Genomic DNA, 20,825 nt, shown 5'->3' on the forward strand with positions numbered 1-20,825 from the left:
CCGAGGGTTACAGGCAGCTGATTACAATGAACGACAGGCCTTTACATTGTTAGATTGTGATATTTATTCCCATAGATCTTTGTGCTGTGTTTCACATCCAATATCACACCATTGAAGGGACGATGGTCAGATAGTCACCTTGGATCCATTGCCTTGGATAAGCAGGTAGAAGGCCCATTTACTTACATCACTTCCTGGTGAGACCATTTAACAGATGCAACAATAGGTCCCGCTCTGCAAAATATAAATAATAAGCATTCAATTTATTTGCTTAACAGGTGATCTACTTATGTGTCTACGTCATAGTTTCATGGTCAACTTCAGCCTATTTACCCAAATATACTCAGCAAACTACAGCAGGGGCCATTATATCAGCCACAAAAAGACAAAAGGTTCTCTCTCTCTCTCGTTCTCTCTCTTGTTCTCTCTCTCTCTCTCTCCCCCCCCCCCCTCTCTACCCCCCCCCCTCTCTCTCCCCCTCTCTCTCCATCCTCTCTCTCTCACCCCCCTCTCTCTCCCACATTCTCTCTCCCCCCCTCCCCCCCCTCTAATGGACACATTAGAGGCAGGAAACATGTTCCCAATGTTGGGGGAGTCCAGAACCAGGGGCCACAGTTTAAGAATAAGGGGTAGGCCATTTAGAATGGAGATGAGGAAAAAACTTTTTCAGTCAGAGAGTTGTGAATCTGTGGAATTCTCTGCCTCAGAAGGCAGTGGAGGCCAAGTCTCTGAATGCATTCAAGAGAGTGCTCGATAGAGCTCTTAAGGATAGCGGAGTCAGGGGGTATGCGGAGAAGGCAGGAACGGGGTACTGATTGAGAATGATCAGCCATAATCACATTGAATGGCGGTGCTGGCTCGAAGGGCCGAATGGCCTCCTCCTGCACCTATTGTCTATTGTCTCTGGAAAGGATGTGCTACAATGCTGAGAACTATATTCCGCACTCTGTATCTTCCCCTTTGCTCTGCCTATTGTACTTGAGTTTGAATTGATTTTGTATGTTATGTATTTATGTATAGTATTATCCGATCTGTTTGGATAAAATGTTTTTTGTCTGTACCTTGGTAAAGCTTTTCTCTGTACCTTAGTACACATGACAAGAATAAATACAAACCCTCTAGGCTGCAAGACCCTTACAATAAATTGATCATGACAGTAGCTTAATTTCATACTTTATTTTGGATCTGCAGTGATTGAGGAATTGCATTCTGTTGTTGGGTATGGTCAGTTTTCACTACTACAACTTAATAAATTACTCTATGACTCTAAATATAACATTTGATAAAGCTTTACATGTACAGATTCGTACCTTTGTTTGGAAGTGACTCCAAGTATTTTTTAACTTCTTTTGGTTCAAGAGACTTTATTATGTTGGTAAAATGCACATCAGGGTTTCCATATTCTTCGTCATATGTGGTCTTCTGCTTGCTGTTCTCCTGGTTCTTCATATGTGCATGTGTCAACCTGGGTACTGTAGTCAATCCAAGAACACAGACATTTTAAATACATTTTTAGTTTTAGTTTTTTAGTTTAGGTTAGAGACACAGCGCGGAAACAGGCCCTTTGGCCCACCGAGCCCGCGCCGACCAGCAATCCCCGCACACTAATACTATCCCACACACAAGGGACAATTTACAATTTCACCATGCCAATTTATCTACAAACCTGTACGTTTTTGGAATGTGGGAGGAAACCAGAGCACCCGAAGGAAATCCACATAGTCGCAGAGAGAACGTGCAAACTCCACACAGACAGCAGGTTGCAATTGAACCCGGTTCTCTGGCATCGTGAGGCAGTGGCAATACCAGCTGCAGCACTGTGGCGCTGAAACAATATATGTAAACTATATAAACATAGCACAAAAAGTAAGGAAATTTGTGTTTGGTAGATTATTTCTTTGTTGTATCAATGCTTCTTGGCAATAAATCTTATACCGTTGGAAAGCCTGTTTATTTCCCTTTTAAATGGTGCCACATTTGTAAGGAACATGCATTTGTGGGATGAGCAGCAGAGCTGAGTATGTGGGTTGCGCCCATGAAAAATCTGCCAAATCTTCTCTGCCAATGCCAAACAGCTTATTCTGCCATTGACTCTTGTTCGGTGTTGTTTGGTGGATTGGATGATTGAAGTCTGAAGAAACAAGACATATTGGCAATTTAACAATTTATTCATTTAATAAACAGGAGCCTCAGTAGCGTGTGGAAGAACCATACACAGCCACAACAGCCTGGCACCTCCTCCTTATGCTGGTCACCAGCCTGGTCACACACTGTTGTGGGATGGCATCCCATTCTTCAACCAGCATTTGTCGCAAGTCAGCCAACGTGGTTGTGTTGGTCACTCTGGCACGAACAGCACGCCCAAGCTGATCCCACAAGTGTTCAATGGGGTTGAGGTCAGGACTGCTGGCAGGCCATTCCATCCTCTCCACTCCCAAATTCTGGAGATAGTCTCTGAGAAACCCTGCTCTGTGGGGGCGAGCATTATCATTTTGGAGGATAGAGTTCGATCCCAGACTGTGGAGATATGGGATTGCCACTGGTTGCAGAATCTCATCTCGATATCTCTCTGCATTGAGATTGCCTCCAATGATGACAAGCCTCGTTTTTCCAGTGAGGGAGATGCCGCCCCACACCATCACACTGCCTCCACCAAAAGATGTTACTCTATCAGGCACCTGATTGTCAGCACCTGGGGGTACCAGAAGCTCAAAACAAGAGTCAATAGCAACAGCAGAATAAGCTGTTTGGCATTGGCAGAGAAGATTTGGCAAATTTTTCATGGGCGCAACCCATATACTCAGCTCTGCTGCTCATCCCACAAATGCATGTTCCTTACAAATGTGGCACCATTTAAAAGGGAAATAAACAGGCTTTCCAACGGTATAAGATTTATTGCCAAGAAGCATTGTTACAACAAAGAAATAATCTACCAAACACAAATTTCCTTACTTTTTGTGCTATGTTTAGTAATATGTAATCTTTATAACTAAAATACTTCCCAGATGATTGGAAATTTGCCAATATTACCCCCTACACAAAAAGGGAGCAAGGCAAAATAGTGGGAACAATAGGCCGGTTATTCTGACTTCGGTGGTTGGTAAGATTTTAGAGTCCGTTATAAAGGATAATGTTATGGAGTACTTGGAAGTTCACGATAAAATAGGCCGGTCAGCATGGCTTTGTGACGGGGAGGTCTTGCTTGACTAATTTGCTGGAATTCTTTGAAGTAAATAGCAGGACAAAGGAGTCAGTAGATGTTGTTTACTTAGATTTTCAGAAAGCCTTTGATAAGGTGCCACACATTAGACTGCTAAAGAAGCTGAGAGGCTATGGTATCAAAGGGCAGATGCTAGCATGGATAGCAGGTTGGCTGGATATCAGAAGACAAAGAGTGGCAATAACGGGGGCTTTTTCTGGTTGCCTGCCCATGACCAGTAGTTTCACAAGGGTCAGTGCTGGGGCCGCTACTCTTCACGTTGTATATTAATGATTTATACGAGGGGATTGAAGGCTTTGTGGCAACATTTTCGGATGATACGAAAATGAGAGGATGGGCAAGTTGTGCAGAGAAAGCAGGGACTCTGCAGAAGAACTTGGACAGGCTGGGAGAGTGGAGCCATACATTTTGGTAGTAGGAATAAAAGTGTAGACTATTTTCTAAATGGGTTACGAACCCAGAAATCAGAGGTGCAAAGGGACTTGGGTGAGCTGGGGCAGGATTCCCAAAGAGTTAATCTGCAAGTCAAATCAGTAGTAAAGAAAGCAAACTCAATGCCACCATTTAGTTCAAGAGAGCTTGTATACAGGAACAGGGATGTAATGTTGAGGCTCGATAAGGCACTGGTCAGGCCACATTTGGAATATTGTGAGTAATTTTGGGCACCATATCTGAGGAAGGATGTGCTGGCTCTGGAGAGGGTCCAGAGGAGGTTTACAAGAATGATCCCAGGAATGATCTTAGAACATAATGAGTATTTGTCGGAACTGCTCCAGCCTTTACTTGCTGGAGTTTAGAAAAATGAGGGGGGACTTTATTGAAACATATAGAATATTGAAAGGCTTGGATAGGGTGGATGTGGAGAGGATGTTTCCACTGGTGGGAGAGTCTAGGACAAAAGGTCATAGCCTCAGAATTGAAGGACGATCTTTTAGGAAGGAGATGAGGAGAAATTTATTTAGTCAGAGGGTGGTGAATTTGCGGAATTCTTTGCCACAGAAGGCTGTGGAGGCCAAGTCAGTGGATATTTTTAAGGCAGAAATAGATAGATTCTTGATTAGTACCGGTGTCAAATGTTATGGGGAGAAGGCAGGAGAATGGGATTGAATGGCGGAGTAGACTTGGGCTGAATGGCCTAATTCTACTCCTATCCCTTATGAACTATCAATACATAAATTCATAAATGTATACCTCTCTTCCCTACCCCCCCCCCCCCCCCCCCCCCCCCCCCCCCCCCACCACCTCTCTTCCCCATTCACCAAATGGATGGGCACCGAAGGCTCGTCAGAAAGCAATACTGGAATGGAGCGGCTTGGTAGGACGGTGATCCGGGGTATTATCCCCAGTGCCTTCAAGGTCGGCTGCAGGAGTGTTCCCCCCCGGGACACAAAGATGGCAAGGAGAGGGACATCGGTTCATGGGCCCAGCCAGTCGTGGGCAATGGAGGAAGGCCCTGCAGGAGCCTGGGGCTCGCCTGGATCGGGAACTCCTCCAGTAAACTGAGGGCAGACAGACCGGACTTTAGACTTTGGAAATGATGCCAAAACATGGTGGTGTCTCCATGTGTAAATATGCAGAAAGAATTTCACTGCGCAGTTGCACATGTGACAAATAAAGCACCATGGAATCAGACAGTATCCTCATTCATGGAAGGCCGGTTCAGAGGCCTGATAACAGAGGGGGAGAAGCTGTTCCTGAGTCTGGTGGTGCTTCAGGTTGACATTTGAACATCCTACAACATTTATTTGTTTCTTGAGAACTTTCTTAATTGTTCGGACTTGTACTGGGCTGCAGGGCCGTCTTAACGCATGGGCCTGATGGGCACTTGCCCAGGGCCCCACGAGCTCATATGTTTAATTTTATCGACCATTTACATTTTTATTCCTGTGAGTAGTTGTCATAGGGGCCCCAGTACACTGCTTTGCCCGGGGCCCATAATGCTGTAAAGACGGCCCTGCTGGGCTGCTCCCTTTGAACCCAAAAGATGAGAGGAAACAAGAGTAAAGCTTGCAGCCTGAATATATCTAACCTGAGAGCCATTGTCTGACATGTTACAAATTCCTGTGCATGATTCTGTGGAACACGTAGATTGATGTCCACAAGTTGTGCCACAATAATCCACATGCTTTGTTTTACTTTTGGTAACTAACAAACAGGAAGTCAAAGAAGTCTGAAGAATGGCCCCGACCCAAAACGTGGACTGTCCATTTCCTACCACTATAATGTTGCTAGTTTTCACAAATAGGCCATTTTGTTCCTTTGGGAGATGTTTACATTTCTTTGGGAGATGATTACATTTCTTTGGGAGATGATTACATTTCTAACAGGGGGTTATGTTGATGTTATTTTTATTTATTGTTAATTTTTTAGAATGCAGATTCCACTCTGTCATTGCCAGAAAGTTTTATGGATTTTCTTTACAGAAATGAAAACTTCCAGCCAATACGAGGCAACAATACAATACAATACAATACAATACAATATATCTTTATTGTCATTGTACCCAGGGGTACAACGAGATTGGGAATGCGCCTCCCATACGATGCAATAATTTAATTAATTTAGACAACAGCAACCCAACGAAACAATTGTAACAGTTTTAGACAGGATCACACAGCATGGTGTTAAAGATAAAAAGCCCTCAGAAAATGTATTGTTCCCATTGAACCATTGAATCATTGATCTCACCTATTCCTCTTGCGGCTGTATCCCATTGCTTATTGCTGCCGTATCGCGATGTACAGATGGCCAGCTCGGGCTTCTGTTTCCATGGCGGATAGTGGTATTGGTGGATTGTGCGGGGAGGGCAAGGCTCCCCCACCCTGTTGATGGGCACACAGGGCGGGCATTTGATCTTGTACTCTGCAAAGAAAACTCCAAACACTCAACACTCTATTTATTTATGTATGATGAGCGTTTGACGACACTGAGCCTGTACTCGCTGGAATTAAGACGGATGAGGGGGGGACCTCATTGAAACTTGCCGAATAGTGAATAGCCTGGATAGAGTGGCTGTGGAATGGATGGGAGAGTCTAGGACCAGAGGCCACAGCCTCAGAATAAAAGGACATACCTTTAGAAAGAAGATGAGGAGGAATTTCTTTAGTGAGAGGGTGGTGAAGCTATGAAATTCATTGCCACAGGCGGCTGTGGAGGCCAAATCGTCAGGTATTTTTAAAGCAGAGATTTAGGTTCTTGACTAGTATGGGTGTCAAAGGTTATGCGGAGAAGGCCGGAAAATTGGTTGAGAGGGAAAATGATCAGCCATGACTGAATGGCAGAGTAGACGCGATGGGCTGAATGGCCTAATTCTGCTCTGATGACTTATGAACTTATCAAAATATTAACCGGCTCTCCTCAGGATGTGTAGAATGGTCACACTTGGGGATTACATATCTACAGATAACTCGTGACAATAAACTAAACTAAACTAAATTACTGCAACACCTTTCACCACTTTGATTTTTACATTGTACTCATTCTCTGACAGATTCTCGTGTCTTTGAATGAATAGTGCATACCAACAGTGCCCTACCTTGTTGCAACCCCTGGTAATCCTGCCGATATACGGTGTCATACTGATGTACTCTTATTCTGCACATCTCCTCAGCGGACATGGGATGAGGGAAATAAGCGCTGACTCTTGGGAATGTCTCCGGATTTTTCTTGAGCTGTTTCCACAGCCACAAGACCTGAAATAATACAATTTCTAAATGAGGATAAGGTCAGGAGATTATCATTGTTGTAACATATGCTTATACTTATATGCATAGAGTCACAGAGTCATACAGCATGGCAACAAGCCCTTTGACCAAACCCGTCCATACTGACCAAGATGCCCCATCTAAACTTTTCCCATTTGCCCGCGTTTGGCCGATATCCCTCTAAACCTTTCCTATCCATGTACTTGTCCAATTGTCTTTTAAATGCAATAAACCAGTGTTAAGTGGTACACCTCAGGGCACAGTACTGGGCCCTCATCTGTTTTTGCTTTACATTAATGACATCCATGAAAAAGTCACAAGCATGACCAGACTATTCGCTGATGATTGTTTGCTGTACCGTCCAATTAAGTCAGCTGATGATAAAGATGCTCTCCAAAAAGATTTCGATACTATGGTTGAGTGGTCACAACAATGGGGGATGCAGTTCAATCCTTCCAAATGTGAAACCATGCATGTCACCAGGAGGAGGAAACCAGGCGAAACATCAAATAATATCCTTGGTGCCACCATTGAAGAATCCAAACAGACCAAGTATCTTGGCATCAAATTACAGAACGATCTACGTTGGAATGGTCAGACTCATCAGGGAACGGTGAAAGCAACAGGTGTCCTAAATTTTCTGAGACGCAACTTTTATCATTGTTCAACTTCTATCAAGGACTATGTAGCTGCAGCATGGGATCCATACACAAATTTAAAAAAATCTTCCATCGAAAGTGTCCAAAGACAGGCAGCTCATTTTGTTACAAATACCTATGAGAGAGAAGCGAGTGTTACCGAACTTCTAAATTCATTGGGGTGGAACACTCTCCAAGACAGACGTAAAGCCCACCGTTTGACCTGTTTTTACAAAATGTTAAATAGTCAGCTCGACATAGATTACCACATCTACACCAAACCCAAACCTATCACGAGTAGACAAGGGCATTCGATTCAATTTGAGATACCAGCTATCAAGGCAGATGCGTATGGCAATTCATTCTTCCCTCGCACAATGAAAGCATGGAATAATCTTCACCCTACTATAGTTACTCAACCAGACGCAACTAAATGTAAGGCAGCCCTTCTTCTCCAAGAAGCCCTTCTTGCTTAAGTCCATACTCCGCCAACTCCAGTTTAAATTCCATTTGGAATATTTTGGAGGACCAAGAAGAACCAAGAAGAAACCAAGAGCATTGTCCAATTCACCTCTATCCCATTGTGGACATTGGTCTTTGTCTATGGAAATGAATGCTGAGAACTATATTCTGCACTCAGTACCTTTCCATTTGGTCTATCTATTGTACTTGAATTTCACTTGAATTTAGTTTAGTTTAATTTAATTTAGGTTAGTTCAGTTTTGTTTTGTTTTGTTTATCGATACAGCGTTGGAAACAGGCCCTTCGGCCCACTGAGTCCATGCTGACCAACAATCACCATACACTAGTTCCATCCTACACACACAGGGCAATTTACAGAAGCTTGCTAACCTACAACCATGTGCATATTTGGAGTGTGGAAAGAAAGGAGTACCCAGAGAAACCCCATGTGATCACAGGAAGAACATACACACTCCTTACAGACAGCACCCATAGTCAGGATCTCTGGTGCTGTAAGGTAGCAGCTCTACTGCTGTGCCACCGTCACCCCACTCAATTGTATTTATGTTTAGTATTATTTGATCTGATTGGATAGTATGCAAAACAAAGCATTTTCACTGTACCTCAGTACACGTGACAAAAATAAACCTAAATCTAAACTTAAACATGGTGACTCTTGTGAACTGTCTCAGTGGAATCTATTATTCCTACATTCCTGGACTGAAGTATGATTGTGCCTCGGTTTGGCAAGATTGTTACTGAACTGTTTGCAAAAAAAAGAATTTCACTGTACCCAGCACCGCCATTCAATATGATCATGGCTGATCATCTAAAATTAGTACCCCGTTCCTGCTTTTTCCCCATATCTCTTGATTCTTTTAGCCCTCAGAGCTAAATCTGACTCCCTCATAAAAACACCCAGTGAATTAGCCTCCACTGCCTTCTGTGGCAGAGAATTCCACAGATTCACAACTCTCTGGGTGAAAAAGTTTTTCCTCATCTCAGTCCCAAATGGTCTACACCCCTTATTCTTAAACTGTGACCCCTGGTCCTGGACTCCCCAAACATCAAGAAAAAATTTCCTGCATCTAGCCTGTCCAATCCTTTAAGAATTTGATATGTTTCTATAACATCTCCTCTCATCCCTAAATTCCAGTGAATCCAAGCCCAGTCAACCCATTCTTTCATCATATATCAGTCCCGCTATCCCAGGAATTAACCTGGTGAACCTACGCTGCACTCCCTCACCAGCAATAATGTCCTTCCTCAAATTAGGAGACCACAATTGCACACAATACTCCAGGTGCGATCTCACCAGGGCTCTGTGCAACTGCAGTAGGACCGCCTAGCTCCTAAACTCAAATCCTCTCGCAATGAAGGTCAACATGCCATTAGCTTTTTTTCACTGCCTGAACTTTGGAAAATGATCACCAATGCATCCACGATTTCTTGGGCCACTTCCTTGAGTACTCTGGGATGCAGACCATCAGGACCTGGGGATTTATCTGCCTTCAGTCCCAACAGTTTACCTAACACCATTTCCTGACTAATGTGGATTCCCTTCAGTTCCTCCCTCCCACTAGATCCTCGGTCCCCTAATATTTCTGGGAGATTGTTTGTGTCTTCCTTAGTGAAGACAGATCCATAGTACTTGTAAGCTGTTCTGCCATTTCTTTGTCTCCCATTATAAATTCACCTGTCTCTGATTGTAAGGGACCTACATTTGTCTTCACTAATCTTTTCCTTTTTACATATCTAAAGAAGCTTTTAGTCCGTTTTTATATTCCCCGCAAGTTTTCTTTCATGCTCTCTTTTCCCTCTCGTAATTAACCCCTTTGACTTCTTCTGTTGAGCTCTAAATTTCTCCCAGTCCTCCGGTTTGCTGCGTCTTCTGCCCAATTTATATTCCTTTTCCTAGGATTTAACACTATCCTTGATTTCCCTTGTTAGCCCACAGTTGAGTCGCCTTCCCCATTTTATTTTTTCGCCAGACAGGGATGAACAATTTTTGGAGTTCATCCATGCGATCTTTAAATCTTTGCCATTGCATCTCCACCATCAACACTTTAAGTATAATTTGTCAGTCTATCCTAGCCAATTCCCATCTCATACCTTCAAAGTCTCCTTTCTTTAAGTTCAGGCTGCAAAGTCTCCTTTCTTTAAGTTCCGAGCCAACATGCCCCATCTACACTAGTCCCACCTGCCTACGTTTGGCCCATATCCCTCCAAACCTTCCCTATCAAAGCGGCATGGTGGCACAGCAGTAGAGTTGCTGCCTTACAGCACCAGAGATCCGGGTTTGATCCTGACGATGGGTGCTAGCCAGTACGGAGTTTGTATGTTCTCCCCGTGACCTGCGTGGGTTTTCTCAAGGGACTTTGGTTTCCTCCAACACTCCAAAGAAGTACAAGTTTGTAGGTTAATTGGTTTGGTTATAATTGTAAATTGTCCCTTGTGTGTGTAGGGTAGTGTAAGTGTGTGGGGACCGCTGGTCGGCACAGACCTGGTGAGCCGAAGGGCCTTGGGAGACGAATGGCTGAACCTCTAAACTGAACTAAACTGAACTAAACTAAACCTTTCCTATCCATGTACCTGTCCAAATGTCCTTTAAATGCTGTATAGAACCTGCCTCAACGTCTTCCCCGGCAGCTCGTTACATAAACCCACCAACCTCTGAGTGAAAAGATTAACATAATTAAAAGACGATTTATCTGTGGTGTTTCGTGTCTGGAGGGTATGCTCAATGTTACTGACGTCACACGGATGTGGTTCAGGCTTCCTGGACGGTCGGCCTTGCTGACTGTTCAGCAACTTCCAGGCGTAGTCATCTGTGTACGAAGTGCCGCCAATAGGCTCATGGAGCTGATATGGGTAAGTGTATCCATGGGTAGATTTTGGGCTGCAATGAGGCAGGAAGAAAACAAACACAAATATGTTAACTACATGGAGGGGCTACAGCAGGGTTTCCACATTAGTATCTCAATCATAGAAACATAGAAAATAGGTGCAGGAGTAGGCCATTCGGCCCTTCGAGCCTGCACCGCCATTCAATATGATCATGGCTGATCATCCAGCTCAGTATCCTGTACCTGTCTTCTCTCCATTCCCCCTGATCCCTTTAGCCACAAGGGCCACATCTAACTCCCTCTTAAATATAGCCAATGAACTGGCCTCAACTACCTTCTGTGGCAGAGAATTCCACAGACTCACCAATCGCTGTGGAATCAATTTCTTTCACCTCAAAGAGCCATAGAGTTATGCAGCGTGGAAACAAGACCTTCAGCCCAATTTGCCCAAACTGACCAACATGACCATCCTACACTAGTCTTCGACGGATATGCCGTAGAGAGCATTTATACGAGATGCATCATAGCATGATTTAGGAACAGCTCCATGCAAGACCACAAGAAATTGCAAAGAGTTGTAGGATGTCGCCCAAACCATCGGGCAACCCAACCACCCTTCCTATTTCTCCACTTACACTTCACGCTGCTCCGACAAAGCCACCAGCAAAAGGACAGTCTCACTCCCTCTTCTCCCCTCTCCCATCATTCAAGAGGTACAGAAGTGTGAAAATGCGTACCTCCAAATTCAGGGACAGTTTTTTTCAGGCATCAGGCAACTGAACCATCCTATCACCAACTAGATAGCAGTCCTGACCTGCCATCTGCCTCATTGGAGACTCTCAGACTATCTTAAATGAGACTTTACTGGACTGTATGTTTCACTTTACGATATTCCCGTAATCCTGTATCTGTACACTGTGGACAGCTCGATTATAATCATGTATCGTCTTTCCGGTGACTGGTTAGCACACAACAAAAAGCTTTTCACTGTATCGCAGTACATGTGACAATAAGCTAACTAAACTAACAAAACCTGCCTGTGTTTCCTTCCTTCTAAGCTTATCCTATCCATGTATCTGCCCAAATGTATTTTTAAATGTTGTGGTAATACCTGCCTCACCTACCTCCTCTGGCAGCTTATTCTATATACCTGCTACCAATTTTGGAAAAGAGTTACCCCTCAGGTTCCTATTAAATCTATCCCCCCCTCACCTTGCGGAAGTGGCGGCGCCTAACGGCTGCGGCTCGCTAGCAGTCTGTTCGTCTTTTTTTCCTTTTTTTTTTGTGTGTCGGTGTTGGGATGTTTTTTTGTTTTTTTTGGTTGTGTATGTGTGGGGGGTGGTGGTGTGGGTGTGGGTGTGGGTGGGGTGGGGGAAACCTTTCTCTTTTAGGTCTCTTCCTCACGGCGCGGGGTGCGGCTCGGCCGCTGGATTTAACATCGCCCGGTGCGGCTTGGCCGCGGGGCCTTCCATCGCCCGGTGCGGCTTGGCCGCGGGACTTAGCTGCGCAAGGCTCGGTCGCGGGGCCTTCCATCGCCCGGCTCGGCCGCGAGACGTTTCAGCGCCCGGTGCGACTCGGCCGCGGGGACTTCCATCCCCTTGCGGGGACTGTGCGGGTCGGTCGGGGACGAGCTGTCTGTCCGTGGGCGTGGGGAAGAGAGTGGAAGTTTTGTTGCCTCCATCACAGTGAGGGGGTGTTTGGAGTCACTGTGATGGACGTTTGTGTTGGGGTTATGTGTCTTGTGTTCTTTTTTGTGTATGACTGCTATGTAGTTTCGTTCGGTACCTTGGTACCGAATGACAAATAAAGCTTTGTTGAACTGTTGTTGAACTGTTGAACTTAAAACTATGTCCTCTAGTTCTTGAATCTAATGGATTTTGATTGATTGAAAAACACAGCATGGAAATAGGCCCTTTGGCTCACCAGGTCCACGCCTACCATCAATCGACTGCTCAAACTAGGTCTATGTTATCCCACTTTCTCATCCACTGCCTACAATGTGGTTCGTCCTTAGACCCACATGTCTTTGGGATGTGGGAGAAAACTAGGACACCCGGAGAAAACCCACGCGGTGTCAGGGAGAATGTGCAAACTCCAGATGGATTTAAGTGAAGGAGATGATCCTTTAAGTGGATTGGCTGGTTGCCCATCCATTTGGGAAGAAACCCAGCATAATAGATCTGGATTCAATCCTGACTTTGGGGTGCTGTCTGTGTGGTGTTTCCACGTGACAGTCACAGGGAGGAAGTGCAAACACCGCACAGAACAGCAGCCGAGATCAAGATCAAACCCGGGTCTCTGGCACTGTGAGGCAGCACTCATCCCGCTGCACCACTGCGCTTCCCATGAATGAATAATATCAGTGAAGAACAGTTAGACTTTAGACATTATAGATAGAAGCCTGAAAACAGGTCCCACAGCCCACCGAGTCCGCACCAACCAGCAATCACCCTGTACACTAGCACAATCCTATACACTGGGAACAATTTACAAATTTACAGACAACAATTAACCTACAAACAGGAGTGTGGGAGGAAACCGAAGCACCTAGAGAAAACCCACAGGGAGAATGTGCAAACTCCCCACAGACAGCACCGTAGTCAGGATCAAACCCGGGTCACCGGCGCTGTGAGGCAGCAGCTCTATCACTGCACCCAATTGCTATGCTCTCAGCTCTGTTTCATATTTCATCGACAATAAAAGTCCACAGATGCCCCAGAAGCTGTTTAAGTCGATGTTCACAGTTTATTCCAACTCACCGCATAGGTTCAGCAGCCGAGCCTGGGCGGTAAGCAAACTCCCGCATGAACGTCGTTTCATAAGGATCAACGGTCGACGACCCTTCTACAGACATTAAACATTCTTAATTAATTAATTGCATTAAATCACATCAAAGGTTTTCTGCAAAGAGGTGCATGGTTCCTTGAAAGTGATGTCACAGTTAGAGAGGGTGGTCAAAAAGGCTTTTGGCACATTGGCCTTCATGAATCAGAGCATTGAGTAGAGAAGTTGGGAGGTCATGTTACAGTTATATAAGACGTTGGTGAGGCCACATTTAGAGTATCGTGTGTAATTTTGGTCATCATGTTCTAGGAAAGATGTTGTCAAGCTGAAAAGGGTGCAGAGAAGATTTACCAGGATGTTGCCAGAGTGTGAGCTATAGGGAGAGGTTGAGTAGGCTGGGTCTCTATTTCATAGAGCGCAGGAGGATGAGAGGAGATCTTATAGAAGTGTACAAAATCATGAGAAGAATAGATCGAGTATACAGACAGAGTATTTTGCCCAAAGTAGGGGAATCGAGAACCAGAGGACATAGGTTTCAGGTGAGGGGGGAAAGATTTATTGGGAATCTGAGGGGTAACTTTTTTACACAAAGGGTGGCGGATGTATGGAACGAGGTGCCGGAGGAGGTAGTTGAGGCTGGGACTATCGCAACGTTTACATTTAAGAAACATTGAGACAGATACATGGATAGGATACATTTAGAGGGATATGCTGGCAGATGGGACTAGTGTAAAGGGGGCATGTTGGTTGGTGTGGGCAAGTTGGGCCAAAGGCCTGTGTTTCCACACTGCATGACTATATGACTTCATGACTCTATTTGTTGCGCCTATTTTATGGAAGAAAATGACCACAACAATAATTAATTCAGTGGCGCATTGTCCCCATTCAGCAATCAGGAAATGGTGGGAGGCAGCAAGTGAGAGGGAGGGGAGACATACGTATCATTCTGTGATACACCCTTTGGCACTGTAGTAAAGAGGCCACTGCTTCATTTGAAGCATAAATTATACTAGACACCTCCACCATAAAGGCACTTCTGTCATGAAAGGGAGGCAGCATTATCTAATTTCATGGAGAGACAAGAGACTGCAGATGCTGGAATCTTGAGCACAACACAATCTTGAGTTTATAAGGATGAAGGGGGGACCTCATTGAAACATACTGAATAGTGAATGGCCGAGATACAGTGGATGTGGAGACGATGTTCTCACCAGTGGAAGAATCTAGGACCAGAGCCTCAGAATAAAAGGACGTACATTTGGAAAGGAGATGAGCAGGGATTTTGTTAGCCAGAGGATGGTGAATCTGTGGAATTCATTGTAACAGAGGGCTGTGGAGGCCGTCAATGGGTATTTTTAACATAGAGATTGACAGGTTCTTGATTAGTAAGGGTGTCAAAGGCTATGGGGAGAAGGCAAGAGAATGGGGTTGAGAGGGGAAGATAGATCAGCCATGATTGAATGATGGAATAGACTTGATGGGCCGAATGGCCTCATTCTACTCCTATGTCTTAGGCACATCAGAAGAATGGTTGAACATGGTGAGAGAATTCTATTATCTTTGCTGTGCTCTCTTACCCAAACAAGGGTCATTCTTATTTTTTCTCCTGTGTGCCTTTTTTTTCTTTTTACACTTTTTATGCTTTTTTTCATTTTCAACTGGACAAGGTTTGCACGGTGACTTGCTTTTCTTCTCTGCCGCCATGTCATTCCATCCTCCCGGAGCACTTTGGAGAAGCTTGGGATTACAGTTACTTTGGTCATCAGCATTCTAAAGAACAGATGAAGAACAAATTCACATAGAGTCATAGTCATACGGTGTGGAAACAGGCCCTTCGGCCCAACGTGCCCATGCCAACCCACATGCCCCATCTACATGAGTCCCACCTGTCAGCTCATATCCCTCTAAACCTATCCTGTCCATGTACCTTTAAACTTTTCTTTAGATTTTAGAGACACAGCGAGCAAACAGACCCATCGCCCAGCCGAGTCCATGCCAACCAGCGATTACCCCGTATACCACCACTATCCTACACACCAGGGACAATTGGACAATTTTATGATTTTAATGAAGCCAATTAACCTACAAGCCTGTACATCTTTGGGAGGAATCCGGAGCACACACAGAAAACCTACACGGTCACAGAGAGAACGTACAAACTCCGTATGGACAGCACTTGCAGTCAGGATCAAGCCCAGGTCTCTATCGCTGTAAGGCAGCAACTCTACCGCTGCACCACCGCCCGCTGTGTTAAAAAAGTTGTCGATTAAATCTTTGCCCCTCACCTTAAACCTGTGTCCTCTGATTCTTGATTCTCCTACTCAGGGTAAAAGACTCTGCATTTACCCTATCTATTCCCCTCATGGCCTGATACACCTCCATAAGATCACCCTTCGTCCTTCTGTGCTTCGAGGAATACTATCCTAGCCTGCTCAACCCCTCCCTATAACTCAGCCCCCTCGAGTCCTGGCAACATCCTCATAAATCTTTTCTGCACCCTTTCCAACGTTATGACATCTTACTATAACAGATTGTTCATTGAGGAATGGCAGATACCAACAGTGCCCATCCTTTGAGTCATAGAGCCTTACAGCGTGGAAACAGGCCCCTCAGCTCAACTTGCCCACACCGGCCAACATGTCCCATCTGCATGACTCCCTCCTGCCTGCGTCTGGGCCATATCCCTCTAAACTTGTCCTCTCCATGTACCTGTCCAAATGTTTCTTAAACGTTGCAATAGTATTTTATAATTATATATAGTCTTTCCACTGTCCGGATAGCATGCAACATAAAAGCTTTACACTGTACACATGACAATAAACTAAACTAAACTAAATGGGAACAACTCATCAACAAAGAAGGGGGAAGGTTGAGTTTTTCTTTACCTGGTCACCGGTAACTGGGGCTTCCTTCACATACGATACAAGGCACAGATCCATCTTTCAGAGGTACCGGGGCTTAGCAACGACAAATTCCTTCGGACTGCTTTGTGGAGGCGACCCCTGTTTGTAGATCTCATTACTTGCTGCAGGCCTCTGTTGCTGGGCAACCTAGCGTGGTTGCCTGGTGTACAATAAACATGGATTAGAGAAAAGGAAAGTATTGTCGCTGCACTTCAATCAATGGCCTTAAAGCTGAAGCTTTTTTTTTAACTTTACAAGGCGGCACAGTGGTGCAGCGGTAGCGCTGCGACATTTCATCGCAATGTTTCAGAAACATTTAGAAAGGTACATGGATAGGATAGATTTAGAGGGATATGGTCCAAATGCAGGCAGGTGGGGATAGTGTAGATGGGGCATGTTGGTTGGCATGGGCAAGTTGTGCCAAAAGGGCTGTTTTCACACTGCATGACTATGACTCTAGTTGCTGCCTCAACCCTAGAGACCCAGGTTCGATCCTGACTACGGGTGCTGTCTGTACGGAGTTTATATGTTTTCCCTGTGACCATGCGGGTTTTCTTCAGTGCTCCGGTTTCCTTCCACATGCCAAAGATGGACAGGTTTGCTCACAAGGCTTTGGTAAAATTGTAAATTGTCCCTCGTGTGTGTAGGATAGTCTTATTGTACGGGAATCATTGGTCGACGCGGACTCGGTGGCTGAAGGGCGTTTCCACTCTGTATCTCTAGAGTCTAGAGTCTAAATCTTACGGTCTTAGAATCACATTGTACCCATGCCCAGATCAATTAGTATAGTTTATTTTATCTTATTATTATTGTGACGTGTACCAAGGTACAGTGAAAAGCTTTTTTGTTGCATGCTATCCAGTCGGTGGAAAGACTATACATGGTTACAATCAAGGCCTGTGCTTTTGCTACAAAACACAAAGCGTCCTCTTTATCCCTCCCCTCGATCCCCTCACCCCATCCCTCCGTCCCCTTCCAATTATATCCCTCCCTTCCTTGGAGTCTGAAAAAGGCTTCTGACCTGAAACATTGCCTATCCACGTTCTCCAGAGATGCTGCCTTACCCAATGAGGTGCTTCAGGACTTTGTGTCTTTACTTTTGTAAACCAGCATATGCAGTCCCTTGAGTCTATATTTTACATTTTTCACTACTCGTATTTCATAAGGTCATAAGTCATAGGAGCAGAATTAGGCCATTTGGCCCATCGAGTCTACTCTGCCATTCAATCATGGCTAATCTATCTTTCCCCCTCTCAACCCCATTCTACAGCTTTCTCCCCATTACCCCTGACACCCGTCCTAATCAAGAATCTATCAATTATTTGATCCCCTTTTTTCTCTTTTCTCCTCTATGCATTTTAACCCCTCTTCCCATTCCCACATTGACCTTCCTGTCCTGGGCCTCCTCCATTTCCAGAGTGAGGTCACACGCAAACTGAAGGAACAGCAACTCATATTCTGCTCTGTAGCTTACAACCCAACAGTATGAACATTGAATTGTCCAATTTTAGGTAAACACACCCCCCTTTACTCCATCCTCTCTTCCCTGTGCCCTACATTGGTGCACACCCATTTCTCACACAATCCCGCCATCTTCCCCCTTTTCCCATCCATCCCCTCCCACCCATAACCCTCCCTCCAACTTTACGTTTCACCCCATCTCCCCTCTCCTTATCTGACACCCCTTTTTCACCTCCAGCCTTTGTCACTTACTCCACCCATCTGCCAATCAAACTCCCCCCACTTGCAGTTAGAAACGTCTGAGGGCGGCACGGTGTCGCAGCGTCAGAGTTGCTGCCTTACAGCGAATGCAGCGCCGGAGACCCGGGTTCGATCCCGACTAAGGGTGCTATAGACAATAGACAATAGGCAATAGGTGCAGGAGGAGGCCATTCAGCCCTTTGAGCCAGCACCGCCATTCAATGTGATCATGGCTGATCATTCTCAATCAGTACCCCATTCCTGCCTTCTCCCCATACCCCCTGACTCCGCTATCCTTAAGAGCTCTATCCAGCTCTCTCTTGAATGCATTCAGAGAATTGGCCTCCACTGCCTTCTGAGGCAGAGAATTCCACAGATTCACAACTCTCTGACTGAAAAAGTTTTGTTGTTGTGGGTGCTGTTTGTACGTGACCTGCGTGGGTTTTCTCCGAGATCTGCAGTTTCCTCCCACACTCCAAAGACGTACAGGTTTGTAGGTTAATTGGCTTGATAAATGTAAAAATTGTCCCTAGTGAGTGTAGGATAGTGTTAATGTGCGGGGATCGCTGGTCGGCGTGGACCCACTGGGCAGAAGGGCCTGTTTCCGCGCTGTATCTCTCAGCACAAAATGCTGGAGTAACTCAGCGACCCGAAACGTCACCCATTCCTTCTCTCCAGAGATGCTGCCTGTCCTGCTGAGTTACTCCAACGTTTTGTGTCTATCTTCGGTTTAAACCAGCATCTGCAGTTCATTTTTATTATTACTTTTTATTATTTATTCCATGCTGCAACGACTCTTGACTGCAATACGGAAACAGGTCCTTCGGCCCATCTTGGCCAACCAACCAAGTTGGCTGAAACTTGAATTTGTTACCAAAACACACAACAGATGGTTACCTTATGATTGAGAGAAATCAAAGACCAAAGAACTGGCCTCCCCCCATTGGCAGGTGTCCCTCGGCAATGATCAGTTGGATTAGGTTTCTAGTCAATGTAGTCTTCACGTCATGCGATAAGTGACTTTTTAATCTCCTCTGGCTCACGGTTCAGGGGTGTAGGTGAACGATATGATGACATTTGAATTGTTTCATCAGCATCATCACAGACCAGGGCAGAATAGTATTGTGACTTCACCATGAGTGTTGTCAAGCTGGAAAGAGGGGTGCAGAGAAGATTTACAAGGATGTTACAAGGATGGTTCAGAGGTTGAGCAGGCTAGGACTTTATCCCTTGGAGCGCAGGAGGATGAGGGGTGATCCTACGGAGGTGTATTTATTGTATATGGTTCTCAATTCCCCAACTTGCCTAGAGTAGGGGAATTGAGAACCAGAGAACATCGGTTTAAGGTGAGAGGGGAAATATTTAATAGGAACCTGAGGGGCAACTTTTTCACATTCTGGGTGTTGGGAAAATGGAGCGAGTTGCCAGAGGAGGTAGTTGAGGCAGGTAATGTCACAACATTTAAAAGGCACTTGCACTGGTATTGGACAGGAAATGCTTAGAAGGATATGGGCCAAACAAAGGCAACTGGGACTAGTGTAGATAGGACATCCTGGTCACCTGGACAAGTCGGGCCGAACGGCCTGTTTCTGCACACATCTCAAGTATACTTTAGCGATATTGTATTTGATATATGTTCCAGGCACCCACCACCCTTTGTGTAGATACCTTGTCTTCACATCTCCTTTAAACTTTGACCTCCTCACCTTAATACTATGCCCCCTAGTCTAAGGTATCACAAAATGCTGGAGTAACTCAGCGGGTCAGGCAGCATCTCTGGAAAGAAGGAATGGGTGACATTTCGGGTCGAGACCCTTCTTCAGACTAGTCTTCTACATTTCTACCCTGGGCTAAACGTTCTGGCTGTCTACCCTATCTAACATTTTAGTTTAGCTTAGTTAAATTTAGAAATACAGTGTGGAAACAGGCCCTTCGGCCCACAGAGTCCGTGCCATCCATTGGTCACCCGTGCACTAGTTCTATCATACACACTAGGGACAAGTTATGGAAGCCAATTGCCCTACAAATCTGCAAGTCTTTGGAACTTGAGAGGAAACCGGAGCCCAGAGAGGGAAGGCGCCCGGAGAGGGAAGTCGCCCGGAGAGGGAAAGCGGCCGGAGAGGGAAAGCGGCAAGCCCAGCCCCTGCTTGCCTGAGGATCGGAGAACCAGTGAGGAGGGTGGAGGGAGTCGGCAATGCCGATAAACGCTGGACAAAGGGCCGGTAAGAAGAACCAAGGCCATAACTTCCTCACCCTCAAGGTCGGCTGCAAGAGGCTCCCCCGGGGCACGGAGGCTGGTGGCTGGGCGAGGAGAGGGATGATGGTTCACGGGATGATCCGGACAGAGGAGATGGCTGCAACGGGCCTAATGGCCAGCTGTAGCTGGGACTGTAAAAATGGCATCAAAACCTGGCCTCTCTTTTATATAGACTCAGTGGGCTGTTTCTATATATTCAGCATTTAATCGGGGATTGTACTTATGTATGGCAATAATCTTACTGATTATGCAAAAAAAGAATACCTTGGTACACTAAATAAGAAAGAACCATTGAATCAGGAACGGAGTT

At 45.3% G+C, this 20,825-nt stretch overlaps 1 protein-coding gene across 1 annotated transcript; it reads right to left on the reverse strand.

Moving 5' to 3' along the window:
* On the reverse strand, positions 1 to 16,667 carry tex26 (testis expressed 26). Its single transcript, XM_078403042.1, has 8 exons — positions 16,540 to 16,667; positions 15,232 to 15,424; positions 13,630 to 13,714; positions 10,779 to 10,923; positions 6,756 to 6,912; positions 5,909 to 6,082; positions 1,311 to 1,472; positions 1 to 234 (listed from the first exon to the last, which is right to left on the reverse strand). The coding sequence occupies exons 1-8, from the start codon at positions 16,591 to 16,593 to the stop codon at positions 188 to 190; spliced, it is 1,017 nt and encodes a 338-aa protein (XP_078259168.1). The 5' UTR covers positions 16,594 to 16,667; the 3' UTR covers positions 1 to 187.
* Between the last annotated feature and the right edge of the window lie 4,158 nt (positions 16,668 to 20,825).

Source organism: Rhinoraja longicauda, chromosome 7, assembly GCF_053455715.1.
Source record: "Rhinoraja longicauda isolate Sanriku21f chromosome 7, sRhiLon1.1, whole genome shotgun sequence".
NCBI classification, from domain to species: domain Eukaryota; kingdom Metazoa; phylum Chordata; class Chondrichthyes; order Rajiformes; family Arhynchobatidae; genus Rhinoraja; species Rhinoraja longicauda.